Source organism: Ornithodoros turicata, chromosome 2 (assembly GCF_037126465.1).
Source record: "Ornithodoros turicata isolate Travis chromosome 2, ASM3712646v1, whole genome shotgun sequence".
Lineage (NCBI taxonomy): Eukaryota > Metazoa > Arthropoda > Arachnida > Ixodida > Argasidae > Ornithodoros > Ornithodoros turicata.
Genome location: NC_088202.1, coordinates 147,411,806 through 147,434,490, shown reverse-complemented (window position 1 = coordinate 147,434,490; position 22,685 = coordinate 147,411,806). Strand labels below are relative to the sequence as shown.

Below are 22,685 nucleotides of genomic sequence, written 5' to 3'. Positions count from 1 at the left end.
TTTCACTCTCACACACAGAACAAGCACTTGCACTTTATAAGAATCAATGGAGTATGCAATAATCTTCTGGTGTAGCTACGTAACGTCGTAAATGAGGTAGGAACACAGACCCTTTTGTACTTTGACATACGCTATCCCTTAATCGCAAGAGGAGGTCTTGATTAACTTTCTGTACACAAGAGTTAAAAATATTGCGCGTCATCTTGACAGAAGTACGCGACGGAGGTCATATCTCCCAGTTCTGAAATTTGAGACTCGATGCAAATTGCTATAAGAGAAGGTTGCTTTTGCTGAAACGGTATACGTATACGAAGCACGTTATGAAGCATGTGGATCATGACACGCGAGCAGAGGGTGCTTACTGTTCGCACAAAACTGTGATGTTCTCCTTTCATCTACCGTCGCAACTAGGCGTACCTGTCCATCGTCGGCGTGAAGTCTTCTTCAGACTGGAAAGATCACAACAGAGTGATTACATTTGGCTTCGACCCACGTAACTTTTACTAGAATCAGGATAAACCGCTGGTGAAGTCTAGTTCTATAGTAACACAGCTTTACACGAGAGTAAAAGCACGGATCTCGCAAAATCGAAACCAACAACTAGTTTCCTTCTGCTTCTGTTTACTTGCCGTTTACAAGTGGCGCCACCGTCATTGGTTGGATCGAGGTCATCGAGGCAAATATTGTGTGTATCGGGTGTACAGTGATAATAACAAATATTAGAGATTTCAATAAAAAGTAACCCGCACTTGGCACTGATGTCGCGCCTTGTAATCTTATCGCCTTATCGCCAACAGTCCTTCCGTATAGGGTCGCCACTGATCGTCACTTGTAGATGCAAGGTGGATGTGGAGCTGAAGCTGTAGCTGTAGCCACTGGCCACTGTAGCCGGTCAGAGCCGGCACAAGCACGCACAAGCTTGCAAAGCAAATGTGCGGTTTGCTGTGTATGCCGTTCGCCCGTATTTTGTGGGAAGTCGTGAGTCGTACTCATTGAAAGATTAAAGGCAAGAACGGCAGAAACGAGAGAAAAGATGCCTTCTGTTTTACTAACCGAGTCAATCGCGGTAGAACTTGGAGGTACGTGCCCCTCTTTACAAACGAACTTCAGCGATTTTGTTTTTAACCCTTCGATGAAAACATTTAAAGTGACACTCTAAAACAAAGATGTCTGTAAGTGCCATAATAATTTTTGATAACGTATTTACGATGTTTTCATTTGGAAACCTTTGCAGGACAGGAACCTTGGCCGGAAGATGCGAAGCTTTTCCAGTCTTTTGAAAGTATGACAGTTTGTATAATCTATGAAACAAAAGTTCACACTCTTCAAGACAGCAATTGATGATGTCTACAACCCCCGTTAGTTTCAAACCGCTCTGGAAATATGCTATATTAACAGTAGCTAGGAGACGTATTTGTTCTGCTGCACTCTACCTGTTTATAGAACTGAAGCTTTTTTGCCAATAACTTTCTTGCTGAGTTACCAGCCTGGTTGAATCGAATAGTGACTGCAGACAGACATCACGGAGCAAAATTTACCAATAGCAATAACTTTTAAGCTCGCCACTAGAGGAGCAAAAAGATTGGGGTTTTGAATATCGACATCCAAAACAGAACAACGATAAACATGCACTGAAATAGCGATATTTTGTCAGTTCACGTCGGTATTCCTGAGAAAAATACCAGTACACTACAGACAGATAGATGAAACATCCAAACATTATTTGGGGAAAAGTCTCGACAATGTGGGTTCAAACAGCGATCTTGTTCCACCCTCATCATTTCCATGAACCATATGAACTGCCTCGATGCACAAACTTTTCTTCTCTTTGCAGAGTCTCAAATCCTACTACCCGAGAGCACAGCATCATTGAGCGTCCAGACGTACTTAAGGATGGTTGGGTTGGATCACGAAGTGGAAATGAGGCCTAATGTCGAGAGTATTTCACCATCAGGCAAGTCAGTCGTACAATTCTAACAGTCCGGGTAGAAAAATACACATACAGTCAACACTCGATTTATGAACCTTCGATTTATGAATTCCCTCGTTTTATGAACACTAGCACGAGGAACCAAACTTTTTACATGTATTTTTCCCTCGTTTTTATGAACCTCGATATTCGAATAATGAATGGAATTTCTGGGAACCAACTAGGAGTTGCCCAGCATTTTTGCCCTCAATTTATGAACGGGTCGTTCCGAGGCCAACAAAAACCTTCAAAGGGATTATTCGTGGTCTTATGAATGACGCCTGAACGGACAAAACGTTTTCCAGGTATTGCACCCTCGGTTCTTAACCCCTCGAAATCCGAACAACAAACGGGTTTTTGCAGAAGTGTTCCTGACCTCAATTCATGAATAAGGTGTCCGCTGTCGCCCGGAGACTAATAAACGTAGGTTAAAAACCCCAGAGGAAATCCGAGACCAGTTGAGCGCGAATGTGCTGACATCTCCTCTTTCCAAGATTGACACAGCGGAAGGCATGGTCCAAAGCAAAATTAAACTATTTAGTATTGCATAATAAACATAGTGTGAATGCGCTAACATCTGTGTTTTGTGAGATTGATACAGCAGAAGGCATGGTCGAAAGCAAAATTACACAATATATTGCATTATAAACACAATATCAACACGGAAATACTGTTCCATTTGCTCGATAGTACTCACTCAACAGAATTTTCGATTTATGAATCCCTCGAATTATGAACGATTTTTCGGGGAACCGAGGGTGTTCATAAATCGAGGGTTGACTGTATTTGGACCGGAACAGTGCAAAGCAGTTTCGTTACGTAACGAAGGTTTACTGTGTGTGTATACGTTAGGCATGCACAGGTATCGGAACCGGAACTGAACCCGAACCGAAAACCAGAAAAGACCGTTATTTTCTGACGAACCTGAACAATTTTTTTGCTTGTCCCGAACCGAACCGGAGCTGAACCGGAAAAAAAAATCATACGGTTACCGGTTCGAGAATCGGTTCAGAGGTGAAATAATTGTACTTACTGACCGACCTTTTTTTTTTGACTCACCTGAAACGGTTATCTCACACCTTTCTCTTACAACCGTGTACGGTGAGCGTAAACTCGCTTTCATTTGGCAAAATTACTGCCCATGAACCGGTTAAACCGGGACAGGAAAAGGTTCAAATCCCTGTAAATGTCACGACCGCGACCAATTTTTTTTTGTCATCTGGGGGATTCTCCCTGAGCGGAACTTGAACCGATATACCTGGACCGGTTCAAGCTGATAATTTCAGTTCAGCGGCGCTAAACCCAAACCGAACCAATATGCCTGAACCAGGAACCGGGCCGAATAAAATACCGATTCCGATCCCTGGGCATGCATTCTTTATGTATGGTACCAGGGTTTCGAACTGAAACGCTTTTCGTTCCAGTTTTTGTACCGGTTTGCAGAAAACGGTTCAGATCCGGTTCTGACGTCAGCGCAGGCGCCACCTATGAGATCCTCTGCGAACTGGTTTTGGATCGCCTTGTGCGTGCGATCGCAATTGAAGCGACCCAGGGGTGTAGGAGACTCTGAACCCATTTTTAATTTTTTTTAGCATTCATGACTTTCATAAATTTGAACACGAACACCGGAGAGATTTGTGGATGGGAATTTTTGCTTCTTACCTCTATGCTACTCATAAGATTTTTGGTGGAATCACTTTGGTCCTGAAGCGAGAGCCTAAAGGAAGGAAGACGTGTGTGGCCATTCGATTGGAGGTATTAAGGCAGATTCAACAACTGATGTAGAGGAGCGCCACCTGGAAACGTAAAAATGGTAGAGACGATACAGTCGGAGTATGCTGGGCTTGTTGGTCGTAATCGCTAAAAAAAAAGGAAATTGGCAACTCTAAAACGCTGAACGGTTGCATAGCAGACTGAAGGCCTTGTGAATGTAAGCCCAGTTTCAAGATGATGCATCACACTGCTTTTTGATACGTACCTTCGAGTTCCAGATGCCCTAACTTTCCACTTGAACCGAAAACCTTGACTATTTTTAGGTTTTACTCACGAATGAAGGACGATGGTACAGTTTTTGTTCGATTCCGGCTTGCCCAAAATAACGGGCTTTCGATTCTCGATTTGGTTCGACGCCCAGCGTGGAACTATTTTTTGCGTGCACCTTTGGAAACTCATAAAATGACTAAAAGTTTTTCGGATCATTGCTGGGGGTCGGTGAGGCTTAAAGGGGGGCACTCAAGTGCAAAAATTTCTCTTCACCGCGTTAAAGACCCAGTCATCATGACGGTAACGCAAAAGGAACGGGGGTTAATCTTTCGGGGCGTTTTGTCATTAAAACGTGAAGAAAAGTTCCATTTTGGATAATCCTCTTTCCTTCCTCCAAAAAACGTCCTGGGTACGTCGCCTCCAGCATACCCAATTTTCGAGGGAAAGTATATTGCAAGAACGTCTCCTTCCCGCATTTCTTTGGCCAATCAACATCGTACGAGAGGTGCTCCGACTTCACTGCAACCAGGGATTGGAACCGGTATTTTTTTTTCGGTCCGGTTCGAGTTTGGGTTCTGGCATATTGGTTCGGTTCGGGTTTAGCTCCGCTGAACCGAAATTATCAGCTTGAACCGGTTCAGGTATATCGGTTCGGCTCAGGGAGAACACCCCCCCTTCCGCACATACGCAGACAAAAAAAAAAAAAAAATCGGTCAGCGGTCGGAATATTTACAGGGATTGGAACCGTTACTTTTTTCAGTCCTGGTTCAACCAGTTCATGGGCAGTAATTGTGCTACAGGAAAGCGAACTTACGCTCCCCGTACCCGGTTGAGAAAGGCGTGAGATAACCGTGTCATGTGGGTCAAAAAAAAGGTTGGTCAGTAGTACAATTATTTCACCTCTGAACCGATTCCAGAACCGGTAACCGTATGTATTTTTTTGGTTCAGTTCCAGTTCGGTTAAGGACAAGCAAAAGAATTGTTCTTGTTCAGTTCGGGTTCGGCAGAAAATAATGTTTTTTTTTTCGGTTCGGGTTCAGTTCCGGTTCCGATCCCTGGGTGCAACACATTCAGGCACACCACGCCTAGCCGCACATTCTGTAGTAACGGCAGCCAATCCAATCCAATCCAATTTCGAGCGCAGCGGTACGGATCAGATTGCAGAGCAGTGTTGGAACTGTTCTAATGGCGCTGTTGTGTGATTGTGCAGTCCATCTCTTTTATTGTATGTTCTACGATGCTCTTCCTGACATAAATATTATTTTGAGTGGAACGATTCTTGTTGTAAATCCACGCGTCGTCGACATTGGCAAACTGATATTTTGTAATTCTGACGCGTTCATTCATCATTTCGACGCGGAGCAGCCCGTTCCACGCACCTCACAGTTGGTATGCGTCGCAAAATAGCTTAGCGTAATAGCGTAATTATATTTCTTCCTGCATTGCTGTACGAGTGCATTTGAATTAATGATCATTGAATACAGAATATACCTGCTTCCAGTAGCCTGTGAGACCCCAACTACCAACTCCATTAGAGCCCTTTTAAAGTGCCACTCTGGACTCAGAAAACAGCATTTATTTTATTTAATGCATGAAAAGAAGGTGCCTCAAGGATTCTATAGGCAAAATTTCAATTCTGTTCACGAACGCTCTGCATTTCTGTCGATTTTTGAAGATCTGCTGAGCCTCCACAAGTTTCGATGATGCGAGGAGCGAGTGACGTAATCATAAGCTCACAAATTGCGGTGATGTCACGTTCTGGAGAGGGCACTTGTCTCCTAGCAACGACGACGGCATCTGGGGAGCGTCACGTGGTGGAGTAGTCATGTGACACTTCTTCTTCTCCTCCCTCCATTGTGTATTCTCGAAGGTCCGAGCGGTCGGAGGATATGTCGCGTGAGGCTCCGCTAATGGCAGGGTTGGCTACCGAAAATAATATTGTTTCCATTTCCGTTTCCGGTAACTGAAAAACTCGGCGTTTCGTTTCCGTTTCCGGACGATTTTCGGTAGCGGTTTCTGTTTCCGTTTCCTTTTAAGAATGTCGTTTCCGTTTCCGAGGTAACTTCGGTACTGGTTTCTGTTTCTCATCCGGAACTCGTACTGTCTGGTTTTGGCTTTTTCGTGTCAGATACATTGTAGTTACATAATGGATGCAAAAGGACAGCCACACCAAACACAAACACTCAAGACTTCAATGCAAAGTTCGTCACGAATCTTATACACCTTATACACCAAGTAGATGCCTCTCTAGGTTGCGGAAATACGTGCCTTTAAGTTTGAAAAGTTTCCGCTCGTGCGCAAAAATAACACGTCAACCAAAACTTTCGCGTGCATCTTGCTGCGCAGTGGGCTCAACGCAAAAGAGAGTCCCGAAAATAAACGAATGAATGAATGATGACTGGAAGAACAGCGCGGATTTATATAATTTTCATACTAACGCGAAAACACTTACGGAAACGTCCTGCGCATTTGGTTTCCGTTAACGTTACCACTTTTGAATGTCATTTCTGTTTCGGTTTCTGGTAGTGGAAACCAAAACAATTTTGTTTCCTTTTCCATTTTTGTTTCCTGTTGAATTTTGGTAATTACCGTTTCTCGTTTATGTTTCCGGTAGCCAACCCTGGCTAATGGAATGCAAAAGAGTAAGCTCCCCGAAAGACGTGAAGGGCAACAACGTTGCCAGATGAGTGCCGGGCGCTCCGTCGGAGCCTAACATGACGTCGCAGTTCTCAAAAATAAAAATTAATTTTAACTAGCTTTCGCGTCATGTAGAGCCAAAATGTTTTGCAGGAATATGAAGTGAGACAAGAAGATTTACTCCGTAGTAGCACTTTAAATTCCCCTTTAAAATATAACACTTAATTGCACTTCTTCCTGCTTTGCAGTACAAGTGTATTTGAACTAACGAGCATCGTGGGGTTTAGGGGCTTTTAGGGTTGAACCCTCGTAACCCCACCTGGCTACACGCATGTGTGAGACAGTACACAACGAAAATCTTCTGAGGCAAGCTCCATTTAGGGACAACACAAACAGCCTCCAATGCCTAAAGAAAAATGCAACTGACAGGGATTTCAAACCTAGATGGCAATGGCATTCATTAGGTTCAACTCTGAGGACACAAAATTTGGTTTGGAATGGTACTTTGAAATGCAGTGCCTGTCGACGAGAGTCATGTCGTACTTGTGGCCAAAGGGAAAGGGGGAAAAAAAAAAAAGACCGAAACACTGTATCTAACCCAAATGATACTTTTCTTCCAGGCACATTGTACGCGCGTGTGTCTGCACGTGTGTGTGCATCCGTCCGTCTGTCCGTCCGTCTGTCCGTTTTTGCTCCCTACTTTCGGGGTTTTACTGCACGTGTGTGTGTGTGTTGAGGATTGACCCTCAGGAATGACCCCTATTTCTTTTCTTCCAGGCAATGCACCAGTGCTGAAGTGCGGAAATTTTGTAATCTCCGAAATGGATCCCATCGTAGCATTCGTAAACACGAAGGTACGTCATTTGTTTACGTAAAAGCTGCATTGAGATGGCGCAGGAATGGGCAGTATTTAAACACATTGTAATTAAAATAACATTTAAAATATAAATACACGTAGTATTTATATTTCGTGTTTAAATGCGGAGTGGAAAAATGTATTTGTAATTATGTTTAAATGCCAATTTTTTGGGTATTTGTTCTCGTAAATACTGTTATTGTTGCCGATTCGTTGTTACGATCATCGTCATTTCTGTAATTCCAGAAGCTAATCTTCCTCGCAGTGTTTAGGGTAGTAGCTACGGTATTTAAATACTGTGTTTATATTTTGTATTTAAATACTCGTATCGAAAAGTGTTTATGAAGAGTATTTAAATACCCCTTTCAACAAAGCATTTCGTATTTATATTTAAATAGTCAAAAGATGTATTTATGGCCATCCCTGAGATGGCGAGAGTGCTTAGTTTCACTGGCAACCAAGCTCGTTAAAGTTGCTCGAAATGACCTCGGTACGTGTGTTGTTCTCCGAGTAACTCCCAGGTCATATTGAATACAGTTAGGTAGTGGTTTCGAATCCTACCACCAGCTGTGCTTTCTTAGGTTTCGCTTTTCGATTTTCTCGCAGTCTCCTAAGGTGTGTACAGGGGTTCGGCCCCCAAATCGTATCCTCGGTAGCACATTTGGGAGAGGGAAACTAAGGGGAACGAGGGCAAAAAGAAATGTACTGTGCTGCCCTTCCATTACAGTTAATATTTTCATATTTTCCGTTAATCAATATGTTTCAGCAAATATTTCATATATCGTCACTTCATTGCTCAGCATGCAGTCCTTCATGGGTGCAGTGGCAAAGATTGGATAATGCCCGATAAGTGCAGGCTTCCGTTAAATAGATTGTTCATCCGGTTACACGTCCCGGAAGCACGTGCTAGGCCTTTAGAACCATCTCGCGAATTTTAGCAGCATTGGCCAAATACAGAGACAAAGCGTTACCGCCTACCTCTTTCATTGACAGTATCGAAAAATGAACAGTCACTGTCTATTTTCTTGCCTCAATTTTTATTTCAGTTGAATTCTTTTGACACGAATTTCGGAGGATACAAATTTTTTCCGCTACCCCTCGTGATTCGTATCGTCGAGATTCTACCGTATCTTATCGCGGTGAAAATCTGCAACTCTGCAACTCTGCGGTCACGCGCACGGGACAGCGTGCCACATTCGTTTTACGAGCGCTCGTAAACCGCGGTCTCCATCGCTACACGCCGGTCGTTTCCCCGTCGAAACAATGTATGTTTTGACGGTAAAATCATGAACCATCATTTTACGAGGGATGTCGTTACACGCGATATCGCTATCTGCGGGTTTTACTGTTTGTACTTCTTAATTTATTTTTCTTCTCTCGTTCTGCACTCTAGTGGTGCCATTTTCTTACAAGAAATGCTCATTTTCACGTAGGGCATTCAGCTCAATCCTCACCTGACTGTACAGCAGAAGGCGGACATGCGAGCTTACATGTCCCTCGTCAACACAGTGCTAGTCAATGCAGAGGTGAGTTTGAGCGGAGCTTGGTCTTTTAAAAAAGTCTCGTACCTCCCTAAATGACGAGGCGGCATCTCTGGTTATTGCTTACAAAATTACGACAGCTTGCGGAGATTCTGCCTCATCCGGTTTCCAGTAGCGCGTTGAAGCTGGAGCAAAGTGGCTGTCCTCGAGTTAGGCGTCATTGCATCATTGCTGCACGTTTGTGACTAAATAGTAAACAACATTAATAAATAAAATGTTATCTCACATTGAAAACTTGGCCTCACCAATGTACAGAGCAGTTCACCATTCCACCCCACTTAGAGATGCAAAATTTCCAGAAATTTTGAATTGCTCGAAAAAAAAAAAAACGGGTTCTTTGGGTTTTTTTTTCGGAAAATTGAAAAAAGAAATGGAAACAAACGTGGTTACTGCTGAGTCGAAGCATTGCCGGCCAAACCACAGCATACAATGAGGTAGAAGCTTTAGTAGTGTCCATCCTCTAGGCATAAATGCAGAGCAGAGCATCCCATATGAGACTGCTGTCTACTCAGAGATAGGTAATTGGAGCAAGCCGTCCACTCCTAACAGAACTCCGACATTGTGTGAATGCGATGGCGATCGCTTGGAGCGGCCAGACGGAGCTCTAAGTTGGTGGTTGTTGGCGGATTAGAGGCACCTAAGGCACTGTTGGCGGGTTAGGAACACATCGAAGGCGCAAAAATTTACATTTTTGAATTTTGTCGCCTGGAAATTTTGGGCTATTTTTCCAGAGACGAGGGAAAAAACGAAAAAAAACTGTTTTTTTCCCAAAATTTTCTTTTTTTTTTTTCTCGAGGCTTCGCATCTCTAGTCCTTGAGTTAGGCGGCGCATCATTGCTGCACGTTTGTGACTAAATAGTGAACAACATTAATAAATAAAACGTTATCTCGCATTGAAAACTTGGCCTCACCAATGTACAGAGCAGTTCACCATTCTACCCCACTGCAACATGTGGAGCCCCAACTGCTGTGTCCAACACTTCGCTTCCTGCTGTCTCTGAGCGGAAACGTGACAACTTCCTTCCAGCTTGCAGACTAGCTCACTGCACTGCCTCACTGATGCAGGGATCCGTCATGCAGGGACGGAATATACACTACCTCTGTCTTGCCATGGAATATTGTAGGGACAACAGTAGTGGATGTAGTAATGACTTCCAGTGGGATTATGCAAAATGCCAGGTTTAGTCCATCTACAAATATAAGTGCACACAGAATCCTGAGGAAGGATCAAATGAGATCATAACTCTCATGATCCATTGCTTTTTTCAGTGTCTGATCACAAACCCTGTGATCTATGAAGTGGAAATAACTCGAAATAATTGAAACCTAACGGCATTCTCTGGATTGTTTTACGTCCGGATTTACCTCGGCTAAAAAACAATTGCCTTTTGCCATAAAGCATACGTAATCATTAAGTCTTTAGTCATAGTCTTAATAATAGTCTTAATAATCATAGTCTTAATAGTCATAATAATCATAGTCTTTAAAATTGTTACGGTGTCTGCAAAGCTGGTTAACAGCTTACGAATAGGGGCGGTCCTGACCCCAGGTTTAGGCCTTAGATTTTATGGTCCGGGAAGGCAAGACTGAGTACGCGCAGTAGCCTACAATTTTTTTTATCTCGAGCTGGGTGGCCCAGAAACACCTCGGGCTCCTGCAACGTAGGGAACCATTGGGCTGGGCTCGTCCTGGGTAGGTAAATCAAGAGAAACTCGTTGCAGGCACATACCTAAGAACAAACCCAGTGCAGTGCTCTAATGTCCGCTCCAGTGAGCCTGAGTACGCTTCTCTCTCTCTCACGCTCTTTCTTTTTCTATTCAAGCTCTACATTTGCTGGGAGCACAAAGAGACCTACAGTGAGGTAAGCACGGGGAATTCACAATGTGGCTTCAATAGCATCAGTGGTTTCTGCCCGCTGCCTTTTGTAGGATACCCAGCAACGTTACGGTTCGGTCTTCCCGTGGCCGCTGAACCATTTCCTCTGTTTCAAGAAGCGACGTCAGGTTGCTGCCAGGCTAGCGGTCGCTGATTGGAGGGATAAGTCGCTGGAAGATGTGAGATTTTGTTTCGTTCCACAAAACCTTTCTCTTTTATATGTGTGCTAATTATTCCACATGCCGTGTGTTCACACGAGCGACATTCCACCAGAAGCGGAAGATGCGAAAAGCATCATACTTGCTGCTGTCAAGATATTCCACAAGATATTCCGTAGCAGACGACAGGAGAACACGCTAACGGTGTCGTCTGCTAAGTGTTGTCTGCTAAACGCGCAGTTACACCACTCCCGATATTCCGCGCCGTGTGAATGCTCAACACGACACGGGAGATGGAACTCCTGCTCTGTGAGCAGTGTTCCCGCTTTTTCTTCCACTAGAATATTCTGTGATGATGTTGCTCGTATGAGTACACGGATAGTTCTCTACAGCCCTTTTCTTTTTCTTTTTTTAATCTGTGAATTACGTGAAGGTCAACTTTCAGTGATGATGATGATTCGGGTTTTCATGGCGCATAAGCGACGAAGGCCATAATGTGCCAAGACAGTGTAAGTTTTATGTACGTAAAATTTGGGTGTTTACTAAAACAGTGCTAAGTGCTGGGTTAGTAATTAAAATCACAGATCCTTTAAAAACCCACTATCTCTAATAAAAAAACATGTAGATCTTTTCAAAAGATACAAAACATTCATCGCCCAGCAAAAGCGCCGGGTGGAGTGGTAAGAAGTTTCTGTAGAATAAAACAAAATGTCTTTCACGAAGATGCTGATATCAGCTTTCAGTGAAGGTTCACACAAACATTACTTCCTTCATCAGCAGCACCGGTGGACAACTCTTGGTTATTTGGACGATGCAATGCCCTCCGTATTAAATGAGCTGCTATTCAAACATGGCATATTCCATAGGAGCACAGCTAGTCACTGGCACGTTTTCGGCGGCTATAGCCGTACCGCAAGCTGCCATTAGCCGCACGGGCAGCCACTTGTAGCCACAGGCCTTCTGTGTTCGAAATCACTCGTGGAAGCTGGCCGAAGCCGGCAACGCCTCGTCTATATTGGCCGTGAGCTGCACCACTGGAGAGGCAGGCGCTGCCGTAGCTCTTGCGAAGAAAGCAGGATCACGTGACCCCGGCCAGCCCCGTCACATGCAAGCAGGATGCGCAGTTGGTACACATAAGTTTGCTATTTCGAGACTCTTTCTCGCGAGGAATTCGGATGGTCAGAATGTGGCAACATGCCCTAGCGCTCGGAGATTAACCTGACAGGTCACATGACAGTTGACGTGACCCGAACGTAAGTGCTCAGAAGCTAAAGCGCGGACACCATAACAAGCGACAAGCTTAGAGAGACATTTTTTCCGGAAATTTTGAATTGCTAAAAAAAAGATGGTTCTTTTTGGTTTTTTTTTTTCCGAAAAATTTGAAAAAATGGAACCAAACACAGTTACCGCGCTGAGTTGAAGCATTGCCGGCCAAACCACAGCATACAATGAGGTAGAAACTTTAGCAGTGTTCATCCTCTAGGCATAAATGCAGAGCAGAGCTTCCCATGAGACTGCTGTCTTCTCAGCGATACGTAATCGGAACAACCCGACCACTCCGACCAGAACTCCGACATTATGCAAACGCGATGGCGATCGCTTGGAGCGGCCGGACGGAGCACCAAGTTGGTGGTTGTTGGCGGAATAGAGGCACCTAAGGCACTGTTGGCGGGTAGGAACACATCGATGGCACGAAAATTTACATTTTTGAATTTTGTCGCCCGGAAATTTTGGGCAATTTTTCTGGAGACGAGGAAAAAAACAAAGTTTTTTTCCAAAAATTTCCTGTTTTTTGGGGGGGCTTCGCATCTCCAGACATGCTACAGATTCTGTCGCTGGCACGGATGCTCGTGCTGCTGTTTCCCAACCCATTCGAGCAGAGACAAAAGCGAGCTGTGAAACACAATTTCGGGGAAAAAAAAATCTGCATTTCTTCGTGACATGAAGTGATTTTAGTTTATATACACCACACAACCAAATGTTGTCCTCAATTAATAGCTCCAAATTATGCGTACGCGGGGCTGGCTCTCGGTGGTCTTGCGGTTCCAGCCGTTCTCTTCGTCTTGTATTTTTTTTTCTTGTTCCGCCACTTTTGCTTTCGAAAAGCTTGCTTCGCACCTACAAGCTTGATCGTTTTATCCCGATAATAAGTTCGACACAAAAACTTTCGGTGTACATAATGTGCGCCCATAATGCACACACGTAACGTGCACCCGTACTGCGCACTAGAGCCCTGCGCGGATGAGATTTTTTTGCATCCGCATCCGACCCGCATCCGCGCACACGTTATCCGCGTCCGATCCGCATCCGCAACATACACAACAGTTTACATCTGCATCCGATCCACTGAGCAAAACACACCATCCGCATCCGATCTGCAAAATCCGCACGTTTTGAAGGACGCGTAAAGACCGCAGGAAGCATACGTTGGTATAATTTCGGATGCCTCCATGCTATCACGGAAGGACTCACGACGACAAGCAAAGGTAAACATTTCAACAAACGCGATATGGGGAGACTTCTGTAACACGTGGAATGAAATTTCTAAAGTTTTTAGAAAGTAAATTTCAAGTAAAGTAAATTTTCACCCGAATCCGCAAGTATCCTGCGGATATCCGCTTCCATCCGCGGATAGTGCGGGGCTCTACTGCGCACACATAATGCGCACACCACATGTGTAATTGGCTTCATTGAAGTCCTACGTGTTCGGAGATTTGAAAGAAACTTCGTAGAAGACATATTTTGTGTTTATTTTTGTATTTGTTTTTATTTGGAAGTGCACATAGCAGCACAAGCCATTTTTTCTTTTTTCAGTAAGCATAGAATGTTGCACTCATGAAACATCAAAACAATGCCTAAAAACTGATTTTTAGGAATAATACCTAGACAAACATGGTTGCAGAAAAAAAAAACTGAATATAAGGAAGAAGGGAATTATAGGCAAAAATTATAGGAAAAGTTTGCAATCTTCACTATGGTGAAGCCATTAACTGGTCTATGCACTGACTTATGCATGAAGTGTCTGCATTCTCTTTAGTGCCTTGCTTAAATTTTGAGTTCAGCAACTCTAGAGATACAACAAAAGCAGAAGAAACCTGAATATTGGATGGTATGTTTGCCATACTGCTTATGGTACTCAGGCAATGTCCTGCAGGGATAAGGGCCCTAGAAAAATAGTAATGCGTGTCGCTGCAGCTGGCCATTTTCAGTTCTATTGTTGTTTCCTGTAATGGAGGAAAGTGGTTATGCATATCCGTTTTTGTTCCTGTTACCGACTCCAACTCTGGTAACGTACCATTTCTGTTACTGCTCCCTGGTTGCAAGCATGTGTTGATAACTGGTTCACGTCCCGATAATTGGCCTTGCAATGTGTTTGTGCTTTGCAAAGTTTTGGATCATATAGCCTGGTTCTAGAACAAGACAATTCTTAAGGATGGTACTTAACCATCTGTTGTAATACACATTTATTCTCAGTTGGATTTTGACCCTTTTTACCCGTATCCTGTTTAGCAACATCCTTTTTTGACCCTTAACAACATTTCTACCTAGTCTTGGGAAATAACTAAGTTACAAGTATAGTGTTCCGAATCTGTTCTGTTTACCATGGGATGAATTCAGCGTATGCATGTCTTTGGTGAACTTTGTGGCATGATGGCAGGCAAATTTGAATTGTGGAGCAGACAACGGCTTTTATTTTTTGTTGCACACGCCGAGGGTGGCATAACCTAAATTTTGCACTCTGCAAATCTTGCAATTAATGCCTGCTTCCCACCGTTATAGTGGAAAGCTCGTCGCTTTTCCAGCTGTTTGAGTACTGAAACAAAGCGATACAAGATATATTTTGCGTGCATCTTTTTTCAAGAGTCAGTCCCACATGCAGTAGGTTTTTTCCCCACTTGATGACAATGCATTCCTCCTTTTAGTAGTTTGTGGATGTTGTGGTCGAGCATTGTGCACCAGGCCATCCTCCAGACTTCAGTTGAAGGTTCCCCACTTGATGACAATACATGCCTCCTTTTAGTAGTTTGTGGATGTTGTGGTCGAGCATTGTGCACCAGGCCATCCTCCAGACTTCAGTAGAAGGTTCCCTACTTGATGACAATACATGCCTCCTTTTAGTAGTTTGTGGATGTTGTGGTCGAGCATTGTGCACCAGCCCATCGTCCAGACTTCAGTAGAAGGTTCCCCCACTTGATGACAATACATTCCTCCTTTTAGTAGTTTGTGGATGTTGTGGTCGAGCATTGTGCACCAGCCCATCGTCCAGACTTCAGTAGAAGATTCTCTACTTGATGACAATACACACCTCTTCTGTAGTTGAGATTTGTGGTGGAGCACTTTGCATTGACGTGACCTCCAGCCTCCATTAGAAGGTTTCCCTCTTGATGATTATATACTCACTTTTTGCTAAAGGGGCCTACTGTCATGGGTAGTTCTGCATGCTGATGTTACGCACGTTCTTGCTAAGAATTAGTACAGCTTGAACGGTGGCGCCAGCCCATATAATTTCACTTCCACTTTGATGATACATTCGAGGTGCGTTTGTTATTATTTACGGATTTATTATCAAAGTGATGAGAGCAGCATAGATACCGTTTTTGCAGGTGAGGTGCTTTGGAGACATTCCCTCGAAAAGAGTATGTAACTACAAGATGACTAATTACGTAAAATTAATTAGCTCCTAGGGTCTCTGGGGTAAAAGTGAGACAGAAAAATGCGAGACAATCCTCTGTGAAAGCAGTCCTACAAAAAAAAAAAAAAAAAAGAAACTGAAACATATGTTGAAATCTAGACCTAAAAGGCACCCCCTATAGTGATCCAATGCGAAAGCAGAGGAGATTAGGCCCTTATTATCTCTGTAATCAGACAGGAGCCACGACATCATATTTTTTAGGGGGGGTACGCGGGTTTAGTATCATTGTGTAACCTCTGAACGCAAAACGATAATTTTGGCTCCAATGAGAGCCAAGCACGCGTGGCCCATCAACGAAGCGACTAACCGGCGCACGTCACGGTTCGGATGGAAGGTTGCCGTCAGAGAAGCGCATTCTCGATGATGTAACATGGACCTGGATGGGCGCTTTTCTTCTTCTTTTTTCTTTTCTCTTCTTTTGTCTCTTCTTTTTTCTTTTTTTCTTGCGAGCTCCACAGATGCGTTTCGAAGGGTATGCGGAAATCGCAAAGCAGACGCGAATTGACGTGCGTGACTGAATGTGATCGTGTGCCGGTTGTAAGTGATCTCGTCCAGGTTCAAGCTGCACACGGATGTTGACCTCTGCCTCGACGAATTTCTTTATTTTCGGGGGAACCGCACGCTCTTAAAGATGAACTTGACCGCATAGCACGCTCCTAGCCCACCATCACCTCGAATGATATCGTTATCTTCCCCGATTTGTTGAAAACGGGGGGGGGGGGGGGGGCGTACGCCATTTTTGTGGCCGAGTAAGAGAGACAAAACGCCGGTGTCCGTACACATAGTAAATTTTATTTCTAGCCAAGCTTCATCATGTTCATTCATCTTGTTCCAAGCACGGTGCTCGGCGTAGTAGGATTTATTTACTGACATCACCTCGCCGCCATACTATGTAGGTCCCCCCAGAAGGTATGTTCCCGCCCTCGTTCGCTGCCATATGCTTTTTATACGTCGAAAACATGGACCAGGAGGAAAACATGGACAGGTCGAAAACATGGAAATTACTTGGACATGCTACAAATCACACGGCACAATAACTTTGAAACACCAAATATACGGTGACTGCGATGTGGGTGAGGGCTTAGAATAGGACCTGCAATATATGGCGGCCGAATGCAGCACATCTGCGGCTAGAGATGCGAAGCCTCGGGAAAAAATCCGGAAATTTTGGGAAAAAAACGTTTTTTTCCTCGTCTCAGGAAAAATTGCCCAAAATTTCCAGGCGACAAAATTCAAAAATATAAATTTTCGTGCCTTCGATGCGTTCCAACCCGCCAGAAGTGCCTTAGGTGCCTCTAATCCGCCAACAGCCACCAACTTAGAGCTCCGTCTGACTGCTCCAAGCGATCGCCATCGCGTTCGCACAATGTCGGAGTTCTGGTCGGAGTGGACGGGTTGTTCCAATTACCTATCGCTGAGTAGACAGCAGTCTCATGGGATGCTCTGCTCCGCATTTATGCCTAGAGGGTGAACACTACTAAAGCTTCTAGCTCATAGTATGCTGTGGCTTGGCCGGCAATGCTTCGACTCGGCAGTAACCGCGTCTGTTTCCTTTTTTTTTTTTTTTCAATTTTTCGGGAACGAAAAAACGAGAAAACACGTTTTTTTTTTCTAGCGATTCAAAATTTCCGAAATTTTGCATCTCTGCCTGCTAGCGACAGTGGCGGTCTTCTTCGGATGACGTCATGTGAATAAACCCTATTGTTTCACGCGAGCTGCGGTACTATAAGTCCGCATCCTGATGCTCAGCTGGTCGCTGACAGTGATCCTGACTGCACGAAATCGGTGCTAAGCTAGAAGCAATGCACTGAGCAGGAAGTTGCATGAAATGCCGATAAAAGTTTTCTTGGGTGAAGGCGTCTTCACGCTGAACTGTAACGCGCAAGCGCGTTATACTCCTTTACTTGACCGTCGTATCAGGCGCTATGCAATGTGGACAACATTCCTGCTCGTACCACATATTCGGGAAGGAAGAAAATTTTACGGCAAACACGGCATATGTCATACGAGGCAGTCGAACAGTTTATTTATTTCGAGACCAGGAATTCGGGAATTTCGCAACCGGGAATATCGAGGCATTGCGGCAGCCTACCACGCAGAGGTAGCTTCCGTTTTCTTTTTTTTTTTTTTTCGTCTTCTCTGACTCTCCGAGCTGGTAGCTTCAAATGAATCGCTCCTTTGGAGCGGCAAGACCGACGCAATTTACACTGCTTGACGCTGACAGGTACCACGCGTTTACGCCGTGTTTCCCCTCGAGTGGGCGCTGCCATCGAAAGAAACGCTGCACGGTGCCTGCTGTCTCGAAATGTTTTAATACGTGCATCGAACGTATATGTGGAAGACCTTCCACGTATACTTTCGATGCACGTATTAAAACGTTAAAAAATTCTCTCACATAAAAAATTCTCTCTCAAACACTCTCACCTGTGAGAGTGCTTTTTGTTTTTTGTTTTGTTTTGCTTTTGTTTATTTTTGTACGAAACGAGTGTCTACTTCTGATTAGAGTACAACCACGGGCGTACAAGTCGAGGGCTCTGCGAATTCCTCTTTCAGTGCATTTTTTATCGTTTGTTTTTACGCGTACGACGCTTCCACATTGTTCCACTAAGGTCGTCGCGGCTTTCTTCAACATGGGAACAAGAAATAAAAAATAAAAAAAAACGCGTGACGTGAAAGCGTACAGCTATTTCGGAACCCCTTCGGCGACAGTGGCGCCGTCTGCTTCGGCGCAAACCGGATGCAACATAACCCGCAAGAGTAAAACTGCCACGATCGGCCACGCAGGAACGACCTTGCAAGGTTGTTTGCATTTATTACGCCCGATGTTTTTTTTTTCTCTCTCCTTTTATTTTTTTGTTCGTGTACCGGGTAGAGACGAGATTCCCCTCCTTTCGGGCCAATAACCACGTTTTACGATTCATAATTTCCACGCAGACGACAGCTGTGAGATGATTCAACCGCCTGTCGTCTGCTCGAAATGGGCGGGATTTCCCTTCTTTGTTTCGTTTTAGCCGCTTCGACGAACTTGATGTCAGGTATGGATAGACCTGGGCGTGAGTTCGCTTATTACGACTTCAGCTACGTACGATTATTGCTGTGTTTGTCTCGTCTCGTGCTCTTGGTTCGGACGTTCGGCGATGTTTTCCTTTCGAACGTGATTTTGCCTTCTGCGTTGTAATTCGCGACTCGGTGTCTGTATATTTGGTCGGCGTGAAGAGCGAGTATGTTCGTGGAAGACAGATCGCTCTCTTGACGTGTGGGAAGAATCGTTGGAGCATTGACTTCTTGCGTGGTAAGGCATGACGCAGACCCACTCTCAGAATGTTCGCTTTCTTTTCCGCGACAACAAAGAGAAAGAAGTAGATTGAAAAAAAAAAAACAAAACAAAAAAAAAACGCATCTGATCATTGTCGAATAAGTGCTATTGCGTGGCATGTTAAGTGCTCGCTGTTGGCGCTACCTAATGAAGTTGTGCAATATATCAGGGCATAAACCTTACTGTTGTTTCTTGACATCTGGCGCGGTGTCTACTTCTCATGGGTCAAACTTGATGTCCGCTTTTACTGAAGTGGTGGAAATCTCGGGGCTCATCGTTATGTGTAGCGTCAAACCTCCACCAACATCACCACCATATGAGAAAGGAACAAGGACGGGTTTAATTTCGCATTTACGTGTATTTTTACGGACAATACAGGCCGAAAATGGCCTGACCGTGGCGTTACCAAACGCACCTTTGAGGGCTCAAACTGTAGAGCTGCAACCTGTTCCTGGCTAGCTGCGAATCTAAACAGTACTTTGTATTCACACGAGCGACATTACTCCAGCGGAAGATGGGGATAACGTCATAGCTTTCTGCTGTTACGTGAACGGGAGCGCTCAACGTCGTGTCTTCACGTCCACTGCTAACCGCGGGGAATATCGTGCGACATAGCCGCAAGATATTCCGTAGCAGACGACAGGAAAAGACGCTGACGGTGTCATCTGCTAAAGTGTCGTCTGCTAAGTGCGCGGTACGCCACTCTGGCGCGGTTCCGGCACCGTTTGAATGATCAACATAACACGGGAGGAAACTTCGGATCTGTGAGCAGTTTTTTTGCTTTTTCTTCCACTAGAATCTTCCAGTGAGTATGTCGCTGGTGTGAATACACGGTAATTGGAGTAGATTTACAGGTAAGGTGAGCGCTGGAAGATAATATGAGTGTATAGTCATGCCTCACGCGGGATATCACGAAAATGCATCGGTGTGATAGCACGTGGCCGGCCTTTTGGGTATTTTGCGGGCATTTTCCTCAACTGCAATCCTTCAGTTCTTTTGGGTATTGCACGTAGAAATACCCAGTAGCTCAGGAATTAGATTCGTCCTAGTGACGTTATCAGATAACGAAGGCCGCTTCAGGTTCATCCCACTCAAATTAAGGCAGAGAACGGGACTATGGCAAGTGTGACCTGCGAAAAGTAAAAAAAAAAAATGGATAAAACTACAAAAACAAGGAGCCCGTCTTGCGCTCTGGCGCATTGTTGTAATGCGAGGTTTCTGGAGTTTCCTACCCAAACACCGATGGATGGCTTGCATCGTGCACCTGAGGTCTTGCGTTACGTTCCCTTGAGGGTCCCCCTTTTTTTCCTGTCAAAATAAATAGATCCCTCCCCCACCCCCACCCCTTGAGGGTCAAATAGTTCAATATTTCCATTTGAACCGAAAACATATTTTCGGTTTCCCTTCGGTAACATTTTGTTTCGGTTTCCGTTCCGTCCAAAAATACCGTTTTTTTTCCCCGTTTTTGGTTCGGTCCTGCATCCGGGTCTCTGGTCGAGAAGCATCCGATCAAACTCGTTTGGGTCAGTGCCGGTAACGAAAAGGCTACTACGCCGTTTATGTCAACAGTGCGGACAGTCTTTGCGTCTGGTCGAATGTCTTGACGGGTGGATTTTGCCGAGCCGGCATCCAAGAACTCTGTGGCACCATGCATTCTCTGTCTGGTCGACTTGGACTTCTGTACTGTTCTTGCTTGTCTATGTCTGGCATAACTCTTGAGTGTCATTTTGCCCGATTTTTACGAGAGTCTATATCGGTGTGGTAGGACCGCACGACCTAGTAGATTATAACGACCATGTCATAGGCACCCCTTCCCAGCGCCGCATTTGGAAGCTAGCGGTGGCGCTACTGATCGGCCCGGTTATTGCTCCCTCAATTTCTGCAATACTTTGTACTTCCGCTCACCTTAGTGTTTTGTACAAGCGGTGGATATTCCACGGAAGATGTTTCATTATAAAGTTGATTATCATCATCATCATTCTACGCGTTTTCATAGGAGCTGTTACTGTCGTCTGCTACGCTAGTCGTACGTACGCTTCTGCGGGTTCAAAATTCAAATTTCCATCGTCCAATCATGATGTAGATCTCGCGGGCCGATGAGTAGCGCCGCCTAGCGGATCGTGCGCACGGGCTCCTCATAGGGGGTTGCCGATTATGACGTGGTCGTTATAATCTAGTACGTCGTGGGTAGGACGAAGCCTATACTGCCGCTTTATTCCTTCTTTTTTTTTTTCCGTTCCAGGTTTTGGAAGAGGTGCAGACATGCTGTGCGGCACTCTCGGAGCGTCTCGGAAATCAGAGGTTCTTCTTTGGCGAAAAGTGAGCTCTTTCCCGCTGCATTTTGCCGTTTGTTTAACCCAAAGAGCATAACCTTTTGGGCTCATCTCTGTTAGGCCTACCGAGCTGGACGCCCTAGTGTTCGGCCATCTTTACACCCTGATGATGTGCTCCCTCCTGGACAACAAGCTCGCCCGTCTGGTGCGCGGCTTCGTCAACCTGGTGGACCTGTGCAGGAGGATCGAGGTGCAGTACTTCGCCGAGACATGAAGAACGGGACCAACTCCTACGAGATGGAAAGAATACTTTAGAGCGGTTAGGCTTAGCGGGATGCCGTTGACTGCGCTTGGGTTGTCTCTGCTCTTACAGCTATAGGTGTGTTAGAAATGGAGACGTTAACTCTTATAGCATATTTCGCGTTCACTGTCTCAGATTGCGGTGATTACTGGAAACCCTTGTTAAAAAAAAGAAACCATTAAAACTCGTGGTGGCCGCAAGGAAGGTGGCGACTTATTCGTCTCCTATATATACCCACATATCGAGAAGTTACCCGTCAAAAAGAACTCGTTACGAGTTAAGTTACCCTGTCAAAAATGTAACTAAGTTAATAACGAAGTTCTTCAGCTTGAAATGTAACTCGCAGTTATGGAGTTACAAAAAAGAAAAAAAATAGAACGAGTTACTTTCAAGTTACTTCGGGCACGAAGTAGCACTTCACAGGTGCAGCGCGCGTGAGCAGTTGAGTTAGACCTTGAGTTGCCTGCAGAGGAGTGCAACACGCTTTGATCGTTTTCGTTTATGTCTAACAAGTCGAACGCTTTGCATCTTACTCCCTGTGGGGGCACAATGGTGCAGCTTCATTTCAGTGGCAGCGGTTCTTACTTCCTGAATAGAATACTGTCTGATTGAATTGATTGAACGGAGAGAAAGCAAGAAAATATGTGGACGTGAGTGAAAAGCGAACTACAAGTAACTTGGAACTTAGTTTAAGTTACTTTGGCAAAGTTACCCGAAAAAGAAACGAGTTTCTCTGAAAGTTACCACAGCGCAAAAATACCGAGTTAAATTAGAAGGTACAAAAAAAGAAAAAAAAAGGAACTTACAGTTTATTTGTTTGTTTATTTTTTTTCTGGTGCTACGCAAAAGGGAACCAAATCCCTGTCTAGGCGAGAACACCAGGACAATATAACAAGGTTACACGCAAAGTAACACAAAGTAAAACGCAATGTTGTAAAAATAAAATAAAAAATGAACAGTTGAAGATGCACAAAGCGGTATGCACAAAGAGGTAGATGCACAGTAACGAGTTACCTCAAACTCTCCTATACCAGCAGCTATACTCTGCGGTTCTCCTTGCATTTTCAGGCCTACCTTTCAGAC

General features: G+C 44.5%; 1 protein-coding gene across 1 annotated transcript; it reads left to right on the top strand.

The window, feature by feature from the left end:
* Positions 1-875: 875 nt before the first annotated feature.
* LOC135386343 (metaxin-2-like) lies at positions 876-21,731 on the top strand. Its single transcript, XM_064616204.1, has 9 exons — positions 876-1,079; positions 1,235-1,282; positions 1,835-1,954; positions 7,367-7,443; positions 8,879-8,971; positions 10,809-10,847; positions 10,915-11,040; positions 21,271-21,347; positions 21,422-21,731. Exons 1-9 carry the CDS (start codon positions 1,034-1,036, stop codon positions 21,573-21,575), a joined length of 780 nt encoding a protein of 259 aa, XP_064472274.1. The 5' UTR covers positions 876-1,033; the 3' UTR covers positions 21,576-21,731.
* Positions 21,732-22,685: the final 954 nt, after the last annotated feature.